Source organism: Mus caroli, unplaced genomic scaffold (assembly GCF_978045245.1).
Source record: "Mus caroli unplaced genomic scaffold, Mus_caroli_1 scaffold_15, whole genome shotgun sequence".
Lineage (NCBI taxonomy): Eukaryota > Metazoa > Chordata > Mammalia > Rodentia > Muridae > Mus > Mus caroli.
The window spans coordinates 102,288,044-102,302,024 of record NW_028227270.1 but is presented as its reverse complement, the minus strand read 5'-3'; the positions used below and the strand labels follow the sequence as shown (position 1 = coordinate 102,302,024).

General features: G+C 43.9%; 1 protein-coding gene across 2 annotated transcripts in view; it reads left to right on the top strand.

Annotated features, from left to right (window-relative positions):
* Window positions 1-13,397, top strand: part of Vps41 (VPS41 subunit of HOPS complex) — a 161,542-nt gene extending 148,145 nt beyond the window's left edge. For both annotated transcript variants that reach the window (XM_021180045.1, XM_029468461.1), the window contains exons 24-29: window positions 532-672; window positions 1,711-1,847; window positions 9,620-9,719; window positions 9,821-9,865; window positions 11,107-11,186; window positions 12,735-13,397. In XM_021180045.1, the coding sequence (XP_021035704.1) occupies window positions 532-672; window positions 1,711-1,847; window positions 9,620-9,719; window positions 9,821-9,865; window positions 11,107-11,186; window positions 12,735-12,815 (584 nt within the window). In that variant the 3' untranslated portion in view covers window positions 12,816-13,397. The remainder of the gene's footprint in view (window positions 1-531; window positions 673-1,710; window positions 1,848-9,619; window positions 9,720-9,820; window positions 9,866-11,106; window positions 11,187-12,734) is intronic.
* Window positions 13,398-13,981: the final 584 nt, after the last annotated feature.

Sequence of the window (13,981 nt, the reverse complement as noted above, 5' to 3'; positions counted from 1 at the left end):
ATAGAATATGCATAGCTTGTGTACGTGTACACCAGGGAACTAGACTTCCCTGGCTTCTGGACTGTGCGAGAGTAGTGTCTCATGAGGAAGCTGTGCATAGAGTAACTGAGCCTTCTCCCTGCCCGCCCACCTGCCGTGTGTCCCACACACAGCTTTATTTCTCACACCACTTACTGTCACTGGCTCCTCTGGTGTTAGTTGAAAATTAACCCAGGTCTCCTATTCCTGTGAATAGAGTGGCTAATTCATGGATGTTCAGCATCAACCCTAGATCATATTTAAAATATAAATAATTTTTTTTTAAAAATGAAGTATGGAGTCATAGAGTAAATGATGTCATTCATATAACACCATCCGAGGAATATGACCACATACCATGAGCACTGATTAAATAGGACATAATGGGAAATGCTAGTGTCACGTAAGAAAGTCAGCCTTAGTCTTATCTTCCAAACTTTGCAAACCAATGAAGAAATCTGCTATTTCTTTTTTAAATGAATAAAGTATCCTCCACTTCCTCACCCCGCCTAGGCCGAATGGGAAACAGCAGAAGCGCCCTCAAGATGATTATGGAAGAACTGCATGATGTTGATAAAGCGATTGAGTTTGCCAAGGAACAGGATGACGGAGAGCTCTGGGAAGATCTGATTCTATATTCCATCGACAAACCACGTAAGCAGAAAGGCTATTTAATTGTAAATCTTTTTGTCAGTATAGATTATAGCCGGTTATGTGAGGACGAATATCTCAGGATACATTGGGCCTAAATTATGACCAACTGGGTTGGTCGAGGACTTTAATCTCTAGGACCCACATGGTGGAAGGAAATGACTCCCTTAGGTTGTCTCTAACCTCCACATACACTCTCCACATGTGAATCTCAATCTCTCTCTCTCTCTCACACACACACACACACACATACACACATGCATACACATGCACACACACAAATTAATATAAGTGAGTAAACAGATGAATAAATGTAATGAAGTCTTAATAGTAAAGCCTCCACTGTAAATGCAGAAGTGGCAGTTGTGAGGCTTTGAACTGCAGTAGTTTTCCTTTCCAGCCCCATCTCATCAGCACAGCATTGGGAGTTCATAAGTGTAGCTGCTCAGCTCAGCCATCAGAACTGGCTCTCCCCTCCCTGCATCTCTTCTCCTTACAGCTTTATTGTGATTTTGGTCATGGTGGCTACTCTTAAGTTAGGGGGTTCTATTCTCGTGTAATTAGCTTACATCTACAATCAAGCTTGAAGACTTCCTATTGAAACTACAAGATACCTAACATGGTTCTAACTTGAGTTTTGTGACCATAGATAAGTTAAAGCTCCCATGACCTTTGTCTGTAAAAGGGAAGCACAGTATATGCTCGCCTTGCAAAATATTAGCACGCATAATAGCAGGATGACCAGAGGGTCTCTGTGCTCCCTGCTCTTGGACAGTAAAAACAGTTTGGAAGCGGCATGAACAATAGTGACCATTTAACTTTTCCAAAATGGTCTCAGTTTCTCCTTTTTGTCTTAGAGGAAGTTAGTTCTTATGAGTGTAATTTAAACTTAAAGAGGATTGGTTCTTGAGAGTTTATAAATTCACACTTTTTAACACATTTCTTAAAGGAATAGGTTCAGTTACTTATGATCTAAACTTAGATTGTAGTGTATTCTAATAGTGTGCATGTGTTATTTGATCTTAACCTGGTGTTTTGTAGCATTTATCACTGGCTTGTTGAACAACATTGGCACACATGTGGACCCGATTCTACTGATCCACCGAATTAAGGAAGGAATGGAGATTCCCAATTTGAGAGATTCCTTGGTTAAAATTCTGCAAGATTATAACTTGCAGGTAAGTATTCTAACACACATGACCATCTGAGTGAGTGAGTGAGTTCATTTCTAGATAAGTATTTGCAAGCCATTTAGATGCCTGTTACACTTTGCAATTTGATATTTGGAAACCTGTTGAAATAGAAAACCTGGAAAACTTCTCCACTTCAGGAAGCTCTTTCACTTTGTGTAAATAGACCACAGCACTGAAGAAGACCTGAGAGTAAGTTACAAAGACTGTTTGAAGTAGCCACAAAAATTGTCTTAGAGAAAATAAATATTGTAACTAATTAGAGTATATCTTTAAGCACTCGGAATAATTTTGCAGCCATTGAAGGACTCTGTTGTCAGAAACACACTTGAGCACAGGATCTAATCAGCTTTTGTCTGATTGGTACAATATGCTTCTTTATTACCTCATTAGTTCCAAAAAAATAGAACCCCTGTTCTCATATAAATAATTAACATGCTAGTTACTAAGTATTCTAACCTTTTTCTTTAATAGAATTGAACAGTGACTATGTTTCAGAATCCTAGTTGCTTCATTAATACTTGAAACTATTTAAAATTCATTTACATGCATACTGTTCTTTCTGCAATCACTTGAAAGTGTTGTTGCTATAATAGATGAACTTGCTTTCCTAGAAACAATATACAGCTTGTAAGAAGAACGTTATGATGTAGATAAGTCAGATCAGATTGCTAGTCACTGTGAAGGGTGCAAGGTAAAGGACTGCCTGCTGAACTCAGGATGATGCACCAAGAATCAGCGAGACAACCTGCAGGACAGATAACATCCTCATAGCTGTAGTGAAGGTGTTCAAAAGTGGGGTGGGGATAGAGGTGGTCAGAGTTGAGTTAGGTGAGAAATTGAGAAGCTTGGACCTGTGGAATTAACCAAATGGACGCTAAGAAATGGCTGGTGCAGACAAGGGGAAATGTCAGCATCCTCGTGGTCCTCAGGGAACTGTGGTGTGACTGCAAGGCACAACTTGAAAGGAGAAGGTTTCTTTCTGTAGACTGGGGTAGACAGTCCAGAACCTTCACTTGGAAGCACTATGTAGGGGATGGGATTACTTAAGAAGTATGTGTCAAAGAACTGAGGCCTAATCTTAGGCTGGTAGTTATGCCAAAGCCTTTGGAGGGTTTCAGATAATCCTAGGGAAATGATCCGAGGGAGAAAGAAAAAGGGAAAGAGAACAAGAATCTAAGAACTGGCCAATAGGGAGGAGCAGGGAACAGAGAAGTGCCTACTGTGTGCTGTTCCCTAGGTATGCAGAACAGTGATCCAGAACATCTCAGGCTTGGAAATCCGATTTGGGGGAAATGGTGCCATAGCCAACCTTGTAATGCCCTTAATCCCCTGTGAGTAAGATTGACAGTATCCTGTGCTTTGTGGGCCCTTTCTTACCGAGGTATATAGCAGAATATGCTTGAGGCATCAAGTCTGAATGTATGGCAGAGTGTCTGAGGCTATGGTAGCACCTGTATATGATAGTGGGATGGTTAGACTGGTGCTTAGAGCCGGGCTTTTGGGGTGAAACCATGCTTGTGTTGCCAGTCCCTCCCTTCAACGCTGATGCCAGCAAAGGCAGCTGGCACGTCCCTCACTCTGCTCTTCTATGGGAGCTCACACACCCTGCTGCAGTCTCACTATTCATTCACTTCTATGAACAAATTTGCATAGTGCTGAGACAGCTGAAATACAAAGCATTAGATACAAAACAAATGTTTAACATAAAAATGGTCCTCTAAAATAGTATCAGTATCTTCTTAATTACAAATGTGTAGTGAGCTTTTCCTTAGTCTTGTAAATAGGCAGTTGGGTGGTGATTTAAGGAGACCCAGAATTTGTTTACCAATGGGTTCAGAGAGCCATTGTTACTCATCAGCCTCTGGGTAGAAAAACTACTACTCAGAGGAAGAGGAAGGGTGGGAGGGGGAAGGGCAGAGCCTGGGAAACCACACGAGTGCTGACCTGCTGCTCCCTCTCCCTCTCCCTGCCTCCCTCTCTCCCCGCTCTCCCTCTCCCTTTCCTTCTCCCTGTCCCTCTCCCTCTCCTTCCCTCCCTACCACCACCTTCCTCCCCGTGTATGTTGACTATTAATTTTCATTAGTAGCCATTTATTTATCTCCTTGCCTAAGCAACCTTTTGGGGGATCATATAAAAATATCTCTGGAGGTCTCTGGAGCCGATTGCTGTTCCCTGACAGATATACTTTTATTTCATTGTATTGGTCTTTGTTTGTTTCATAAAGCTATAATTTATGTTCTCATTAATAATAAGAGTTCAACCCCATAAATCCCCCAAATTTGAGGGCGCTATTACAGACCTATGAGTTTCCAAGGATGCTGAGTGTGACATAAGGCATGATATGAAGAGCCTTCACACAGAGGTCAGGTGTGCTGCCGTGCAGTCTCAGTCTCCTTCTCAAACAGACTGTGCATTGAGGACCTAGAGTTCTTTAAGGCGCGAGAGATACTGTGGGTCAGCAGTTAACTGACAGAGAGGAGAGTAGTTATGGGAAACTCCGGCAGCTTTTGCCATGTGACCTTTTCATACTTTATAACCTGACAGCTCTGAAAGGTGACAGAATTGAGCATGTTCACACCCTCAGATACTGAGAATATTAGGGAAATGGAAATCAGTACTTTGTCACTAACCACTTTGTTTTTGACAGACATTTTAGGTCCATAATGGGTCTAAAATTATCATTAGCCCCATTGCTCAGAGTAGAAGACTGAGACTCCAAAAGGTTAATGACATATTGGTATGGTAAGACACTGAACTAGTTTTAAATTAAGGCCAGCAGAGGAAATGCCAGGCCATTTTCATCCAGGACTGTATCAACTCTAAGACATAGTCCTTAAAAGCTCTGCCAATGAGAACCACTTCCTGGCTTTTCCCTCATGACTACACCTCTGGAGAAAGACAGGCAGCCTGTTTGAACTTGTTCCTAAAGAGGCAGGAGGCACAGGGACCCAGCCCTGGACTGCACCTCTGAGTCCCTGTTGTAAGCAGAGGCCTGGCCCTGTGCATGTCAGCAAGTGATGTGGAATGAATCCTCTTCCCCCATGGCACTCAGCCCTCTCCAGGTCTGCAAAGGTATTTCCCTCTACTCAACCTTGCTGTAGCTCCCCAGGAGTTTTCTACTTAGAATTGAAAACACAAATCAATTTACAGAAATAGACGACTTTCTTGTTCATCATTTTTTTAGAGGAGGGGCAAATTTCTTTTTCACTTTTATTATCTAACCTTTCTGTATTTTTCCTAAAATAAGCTTTTAAGACCAAATGGATTTCTTTCTTTACATATTATTTCAGTTTGATCTTATCACGACATTTGAGTGATGCAGGTGGCTTGTACCAGCCAGCCATCGCTTCCTTGATCTATTTAGTTCTTAAATTGTTTATCTTTCCCTTTATTTTTTCTATCCAGGCTTAGTCATGTTTGGTAATAATAATCCAGCAAGAGCGGAGCTGCTCAAGCAGAATTGACGCCCCATGACCCCAGTGGCCATGGCCAGGCTGCAGTGAGGAGAGCCATGGGGCTCGGATGCTAGGCAGCTGGCAGCCAGTTGCATTCTAAGGACATGCAAAGTGAATAAGGCAAAATCCCAGCGTTGAGAGTCTTTTCAAATAAAAGCTGTAGAAAGTTGGCCGTAGTTCTAGCACCGCCCCCACAGCAGCTGTCTCTGCAGAGCCATAATGATTTCTCTGATATGTGGCTCTTTATTGCTTTGTGAAATATATGTGGGGGCTAGAATTTTCCATTTCCTTGGGATTATCATCCATGGTGATGTGCTATAGAGAAATCAGGAGGAAAATACAGAGCAAACCTAAGGTCTCTTGTCAGTTGTCGACACCATAAGGATGCTCTCATTCATGGAATGTGGACCATTGATTGCAGTTGTGGCTTGTTTCTTTAAACAAAGGACAAAGAGAAAGTGCAGAGGAACAAGGGTGGTTGAAAGGACAAGGGAAAAGGTTGGTCCTTAAGTGTAGATAATCTGGGGACAATAGAAGGACCTTCCATGAGGAAGAATTTCTAAAAAGGTAATAGTGTTCCTTCTGAGCAATGTCAATAAATATTTTTTGAGATAGAAATGGCATTATGACGTTGAGGGGAGGCACTAGTTTATCTTGGAGAGAATTCTTACGTGAGAAGTGTTGCTAAGCCAGGTTGATAATCATGAGACTCTTATTGGCAGATGGTGAGATCTCATAGATAGAGAGATGTCTCCGTTAGCTCATAAGCCAGACCCTTTAATGCACTCATCACTCTGAAAGGCCAGACCCCACAGCCTGCACACTGACTTTGGGAAAGGTCAGCTATGGTGCTGTGATTTCACAGCTCTTACATTTGCATGTTCTGTCCTGGTACCTGACTCCTCCGTGCTCCTCCGTGCTCCTCCATGGTGGATAGTCCACACTAAATCACGTACTGAAGAACTTCACCACCTCCCCAAAGGAAACAAGAGTCAGACATTTTCCTTTGTTTGGGAATTTTTCATGTTTCTCTCCATCCCCATCCCATGCCTGAAAGTAAGCCACTGCTTCCCCTTGATCTTCCACACGTGTTGTCGCTGATAGAAAGACCTTTCTCCTACTCTCCCGATCATAGCTCCTTGGTTGCAGTGCCCTTTTCCATAATGAAGTCCATCACTGTGTCAACTCCATACATGAACCAACCCTACCTCTTCTCTTTCTTATTTAACAGTTCAAACTGATTTCATTTCTGAAAGTGACATCAGAGGGAAAGCAGCACAGAAAAGAGAGCGCTTGCACAGCAGTATACTGTTGTCTAACACACTGGCTCCCTGCTTGCCTGAGACTTGCTGGTGCTGAGTCAGACTGTTGTCAAGGGACTCTTACCTTCTGATTACTGCCATACTTGGTCATGTCAGTTCCATTTAGAATTTCTTTCTCTCTGTCTCTCTCTTTCTTTTCTTTTCTTTTGTTTTCTTTTCTTTCTTTCTTTCTTCCTTTGGTGTAGACCCTTGGATTTGGATCAGGTTAGGCAAAAAGTATCACTGTCCCTTTCCTTCTTATGGGTTCTTGACAACTGACAGTGTTCCTAGCCAATTCTGTTTGTGAGCAGGCAGGTTGTACCTGCTTAGAAAATGCTTTGTCCTTGGCTTTCTGTTTTCTTTGCAGCCTGTGGCCTGTGTTTGTTCCACAGGCTGTACCCTCCATCCGTCACTGCCCAGGCAGTGTGCCCTGGAGAGTGTCACAGTGCTTCCAGAGCCCACACCAGAGGAGCTAGAACTGAGCCCATTAGTTGGATGCTGGAGGCCAGCAGCTTCATGAACTTACTGACCTATTTTCTGAAACTTTGTCAGCATCAATATTTTGTAGATAACTTTCTTGTATTGTTTTTCTTCTTCTTTCTATATGCTGTAGTGACTTCTGATAAAAACCATAACTTTTTAAAATTTGGTTTTGTTGTTAGTTTCTCTTTTTCTATTATTCTCTCTCTCTATTTTTTTTTTTAACAAGCCAGTCTTTATCCCCCTCCTGGTCTGCCCTCTGACTGTTTTTCATCTCATACCTCCTCCCCACACCACCTCTGTCTCCAAGAGGATGTCCCCACCTCATCCCACCAGACCCTTCCCCATTCCCTGGGGCCTCAAGTCTCTAGAGGGTTAGGTGCATCCTCTCTCACTGAGGGCAGACCAGGCAGTCCTTTGCTGTATGACTGACCTCCAAGAGGCCCAACAAGCAGCTGAAAGATACTTACACCCAGCCAGTGGACAGAAGCTGGTGAGCCCTGTGGTTGAATTAGGGAAAGGCTGAAAGAAGGAGACCCCATAGGAAGACGAGCAGTCTCAACTAACCTGGACCCCCGAGATCTCTCAGACACTGAGCCACCAACCAGGCAGCATACACCAACTGAAAACAAAAATAATGTTACACTTATAGGAGAATCTGACAGGACAGTTAGACTTAAGCACATCTATAAAGCTAGCATTTGCCGTTGTTGGGCCAGAAGGATCCCTATAGAGTAAGACACATTTTTTTCCTTTTTCTTTTTTTTATTAGATATTTACTTTATTTCCATTTTAAATGTTGTCCCCTTTCCTGGTTTCCTCTCCGAAAACCCCCTATCTCCTCCCTCCTCCCCCTGCTCTCCAACACACCCACACATGCTTCCTGGCCCTGGCATTCTACTACACTGGGGCATAGAGCCTTCACAGGACCAAGGGCCTCTCCTCCCATTGATGACTGACTAGGACATCCTCTGCTACATATGGGGCTAGAACTATGAGTTCCACCATGTGTACTCTTTGGTTGGTGATTTAGTCCCTGGGAGCTCTGGGGGTACTGGTTAGTTCATATTGTTGTTCCTCCTATGGGACTGCAAACCCCTTCAGCTCCTTGGGTCCTTTCTCTGGCTCCTTCATTGGGGACCCTGTTCTCAGTCCAGTGATAGGCTGCGAGGATCCACCTCTATTTGTCAGGTACTGGTGGAGCCTCTCTGGAGACAGCTATAACAGGCTCCTGTCAGCAAGCACTTGTTGGCATCCACAATAGTGTCTAGTTTTGGTGATTGTATATGGGATGGATCACCAGATAAGGCAGTCTCTGGGTGATCATTCCTTCAGTCTCTGCTCCACACTTTGTCTCGGTAACTCCTTCCATGGGTATTTTGTTCCCCCTTCTAAGAAGGATGGAAGTATTCACACTTCGGTCTTCCTTCTTCTTGAGCTTCATGTGGTTTGTGAATTGTATTTTGCGTATTCTGAGCTTCTGAGCTAATATCCACTTATCAGTGAGTGCATATCATGTGTGTTCTTTTGTGATTGGGTTACCTCACTCAGGATGATATTTTCTAGTTCCATCCATTTGCCTAAGAATTTCATAAATAAATAGTTTTTAATAGCTGAGTAGTACTGCATTGTGTACATGTACCACATTTTCATAAAAAGGATGAACATGGAGGCGAGCCCCTCCACAAGTAGTATCAGAGTAGCCGTAAGCAGATGAAAATCACAAAGAAAGCCTTACTTCTTACAGACACTGAGAGCCACAGGTGCTCTTGGGTCCCACATTTGGGTCCCAAATGTGTCCTGTCGTGTAACTGAGAGGGCTGCCTCTACCTGTCGTCATCCAGGGCTGATGTTCTTGGACTTTGCAGGGGAATTCAGGTCCTTGTGTGTGGTTGCTGTGGGGAGCCATGCTTGCTTACACCCACTCCCATTCCCAGTGGTGTCAGTTTACACTGTGGAAGAAAATTGCATATTTCCGTTTTGAACTGAGTGGCATGAGTGTGAAGAAAACCAAGGTGGTATCGGAGCTCATACACTGACCTACAGGCACAGGCAGCCACAGGCTTCTCTGCACATCTCTCATCTTTGCCTACTGTCTTGCTCATTATAGACCCAGCCTTGTCAGAGAGTAGATGGGTTTATTGAACGACTAGATGGCATTGAAATGAGAAGTCTTCCATCCTGTGCAAAGATCCGAAGGTTGGGCTCTGAGTCATTCAAAAACCAAAGTGCCAGCAAATAACCATGGCCCTCTATGGCAACCACATGCAAAGTACAGAAGCCTGTGAGAGAGCAGTAGGATTTTAGTCTTTACAAGACTTTGGAATTTGTGTTTGATTTTACCAATGCCACACTGTACTCATAAAAACAAATAAATTGCGAAGAATAGTGCCTGGCTTACTTGACAGTGTTTGGTGGGCAAAAGAGCCAATAAATGTCTCTGCCATTGTCTGATTCCTCAGATAGACTCACACACACTTGAGTTACTAAATGGTTTTTCTTTTTTTAACATGTACATTAGATTCTGCTTCGGGAAGGCTGCAAGAAAATCCTCGTAGCTGACTCGTTGTCGTTGCTGAAAAAAATGCACCGAACCCAAATGAAAGGCGTTCTGGTCGATGGTGGGTAAATCTGGAAGGACACTGAGCCCTGAACCATGCTTTCCAGAGAGGCCAGGCAAATGGCAATGTGCTTAACCCGGGATGTGTGTGTTTTCTTACAGAAGAGAACATCTGTGAATCATGCCTTTCTCCCATCCTCCCAACAGGTGAGATGCTTAGAAGGGAAATCATTTCCCAAACATGTGTTCATGAGGAGTGGAATTAAGATTTTGAAATTAACTAGTCACTGCCTGAAAATTATACAACTTCATAGTTGAAGGATGTCAGCCCCTTCCTTCCCTTCTCTTGTGAATGCTGCTGCTTCTGAAGGCGTAGTGTATCAGCATCTGCAGGGTTCTTCAAACGCTGCCATGGCCTGAGAGCCAGTACTCCCAACAAGGTGATGCTAATGGATCCGGTTAGGGGCTGTTCTTTTAGAATCTTCAAAAGTAAAGCAAAGCCAGATGAAAGCCCAACCATCAGTCCTCCTATTTCTGTTCTGAGGGGACTTCATCTTCACTGTACTTCTGGGCACCTAGACTGTCTTCATGGAAACTACTCAGCATCGAACTGACTGACTCACTAAAGGATAGAAGCTTCTGTCTCTTTTTCTTGGGAGATTGTAATAATAAAATGGTCTGTATCAAAAGATCATTCAGACATGAGAAAAGCAAACTCATAATTTGAAAGTCGGGGTACTTTAAAATGCAAATTCATTATGAGAAAGCTTAAAGGTGTCACTGCTCACAGGTACTAGTTTTAGGCACTGTGTGTTCCATAGCTCAGGGCATGGGAAGTCATTTCACACAAGCACTCTTCCGGAGGGGGCAGGTTCGCATTTTCAAAGCGTCTGTAAAGCACAGCACTTGAGGTGGCCTTTCCACGAAAGGGGGGGCAGATGGTAAAGTGTAGTCCTCAGCTTCCCCTGTGCTGGGCAGGAGGTCTTACCAGAGCTCATCTGGCCAGCCACACAGCGGAGCAGATGAGAGGACCTGACTAAACAGAAGTGTCCTAAGTGCATAGAGCCTGGGGTCCTAACCCAGTTCTGCCTCTGGCCTCAGCAAGAGATCTTGGCAGTTTCATTGGTAGTTGGAATCATGCTCAGGACACATACAGGGACACACATATTCTACTTTTTCAAATAAGCATCACATTTGCTGTGAAATTGTGCTGCATTAGTTATCTTGGTAACTGATGCTGAGGCCAGGAAAGTATCCTGTCAGTTGTACTTCATAGGCCGGTGGTTCTACACCCGCTCTGTGCTTGGGCTCCTCCCCACTCCAGGGCCTGATGTAAAGAAGCCCTGTCAAATGGAGCCTGTTGCTGGGAAATTCTCTCAGGCTGCCTTAACCTTTCCTGGTCTGCCTGGTGCACTGAGTTCTGCTCCTTCTGTCACTGCCCCTTGCAGATGCAGCGAAGCCCTTCAGCGTGGTGGTCTTCCACTGCCGGCACATGTTCCACAAGGAGTGCCTGCCTATGCCGAGCATGGTAAGTTGTCAGCCATCCGCTGCAAAGGAAAAAGGAAGATGGAATCACAGCACCCACAACTAGAACCACCATCCTTTGGCTCCGGCTCTCTTAATTCTATTACACAAGACACTTGCTCCTCTGCATCTTGCTTAGTCCCTGGGTTCTGCATCCATGCAACCTCGCTTCAGAAGTCCTAAAGAAAAGCTGACTTGTCTTAAACATGTATACTTTTCCTTTTTTTGTATTTATTCCCTAAACAAAAGTGGAACTGTTTATAAGCATTACATTGTATTTGGTATTGTAAGTAACCGAAGATGTTTTAAACATATGGGTAATATACAAAAGCTGTCTGCCTTTGTATGTAAAGGTGTTCTAGCTTGCTTGTTCTGTTCATTTCGAAAAACCCAACTTTGGCATGAAAGGGTTGGGGGTTTGTTTGTTGTTTTGGGGTTTTTCTTTCCATTTATTTATTTATTTATTTATTTATTTATTTATTTATTTATTGCCTACAAGTCCATCGTGGAGGGAAGCCAGGGCAGGAATATAAAGATAAGAACTGAAGTAGAGACCACAGAAGAACATGGTTACATTCTTGTTCCACTGCAGGCCTTAACAATTCCACATCAATTAAGAAAATGCCACAGCACATGTGCCCACGGGCCAGGCCGGTGTAATAGAGGCAACTCCTCACCTGAGGTTCCCTCATCTCTGAGGGCGAGTTGAGGGAAAAGACTTAAAAACTAACCAGAACAGAAGGAACTGTGTATCTGTGGGTTCTGGGATCTGAATGGGGTATAGGAGTTTTCTCAGAAGCCAGCTTTCTTTTTTTTTAAATCACTTAAGTATATTGTTTACTTTTCAAATGTGACAGATGCAGTGTACTATAGTTCACATAAAAGCATACCCACTTGTGTGAATTCATGCTATTGGCTTGATGACTCCTGAGCAGTGGGCTGTGTGGTAGAAAACACTTTGAAATCAGTGGAGGGGTTTTGGCCTGCCTTGTATGGCATGATTCTGTTATCCTGGCCAGACAAAGGTGGTTCTACTGTGATGCCCCCCACTGCACCCCTTTTTTTGCATTTGTGTGTACATGTGCATGTGTTTGTACATACATGTAGAGGCCAGATGACTACCTCAGATGTCCTTTCCCTGGAGATGTCCATTTGCAAGAGGGACTGAGGACTCAGCATGTAGTCTAGGCTGGCTGACCAGAACCCAAGGATCCATGGCTACATCGGCCAGCACTGAGGTTACAAGCATGTGCCACCGCATATATTTTTGTTTGGTTTGGTTTGGGTTTTTTGGCCTTTCATGGGTTCTGGGGCTTGAACTCAGGCCCTCATGCTTGTACTTCACTAACTGAGCGGTCTAACCGCCTCGCTTGTGTCCTTCGAGCTGCAGAGTAATAGAAGCATGAGTCCTGTCTGAGCTAAAGCATCCTCTACGGAGCCAGGAATGATGCTCCATCACTTCAGAGCCCTCAGCTCCCTGGATGATGACAGAATCACATTGCTGAATGTAAAAGTAGACATTTTTTAACCCATGTTTTTAAACTGTTTGCAGAATGCTCCTGCACAATACTGCAACATCTGTAGTGCTAAGAACCGTGGGCCTGGAAGTGCCATCCTGGAGATGAAGAAGTAGGCCTGCCTGCCTGCCCACCCTTTGCCACTCTCCGCTGAGTGACTGTTGGACCACAGCAGCTGTGTCAACGCCAGTGCTGTTGAGTGACGTGTTCAGGGCTCCTCTGTGCTCCCTGTCAGTTGTTTTCTCCAGACCTTCCTTCCAGAAGCTGCTCCTTGTCACCAATGGAGAAGTCAAAGCTCTTCCCATGCCATGAAATATTGCATTGATAATCAGTATTTCATGATTTGTTTATTTGGCTTATTTAGTTAGCAAAAGAGTTCAAAGTGACTTCATTATGCCCTAGTTACACCCACCAGGCATGAACTGCACTACTAAGAACACTGCCAGCTACAGTCGGCCAAAAGTTCTGCTGGTAACAGTTCTGGCATGCCTGGCTACACTATTTGTCATCAGCTGTGGGTAGCTTCCTAAAGCGCATTTAGTAAAATGCTGAGAACTGACACTCCTTCAGTGACATATGGGAAGACCATTAGCTGGGGTACTATAGCTTTATGTTCGCTACCTACGTGCTGACAAGCTCAGTTATCTGCCCCATCGGGTCATCAATATTTGTTGAATGAATAAATGTTGCCCTTCTCATTGTGACTCCTTTATTGTGTTGCAAGCAGACAAGTGCCCTTTAAGGAACAGAGGTGAGTTTTGGCACTGACAAGCTGTGGTTGATAAGTCAGGAGGAAGCCAGGGACCCTGTCAGAGTTAAATGAGACTCTCCAAAGAAGGGCCAAGGATAGATTTAAGATGTATCTCACTGCCTGGAAGGGTTGGCAGGAGTGTGCCTCACTGCCTCGACTTTTTGTTGTTCTTAATGTTTCCAGTTTGATGTCAAGGTTCGGCTTGGTAAGTTTTGTCCCTTCCCTTGCTGGTGCACGGCCAGAAAAACTAAACGGAACTCATGAAGGGGGGGATGGATGGTGCCAGGTCCACCACAGTTTACTTCTGAGACAAATTCCATCGATTCCTAAACCACATTTGGACAATAAACCCTAAGTACAGAAAAGGAGGGAGTAAGCTTGCTTCATTCTTAATAACTGAGCCAAGATGCAGATAGCAAAGTGTGTTCATTCCCTTTTCAAGAATCGCTTAAGATCTCTAGGACGAGATGGTGTTGTAAGCAAAGAGCACCACCCTGCCTCCCGGGTAATGTTTTCTTCTTTAAAAATCTG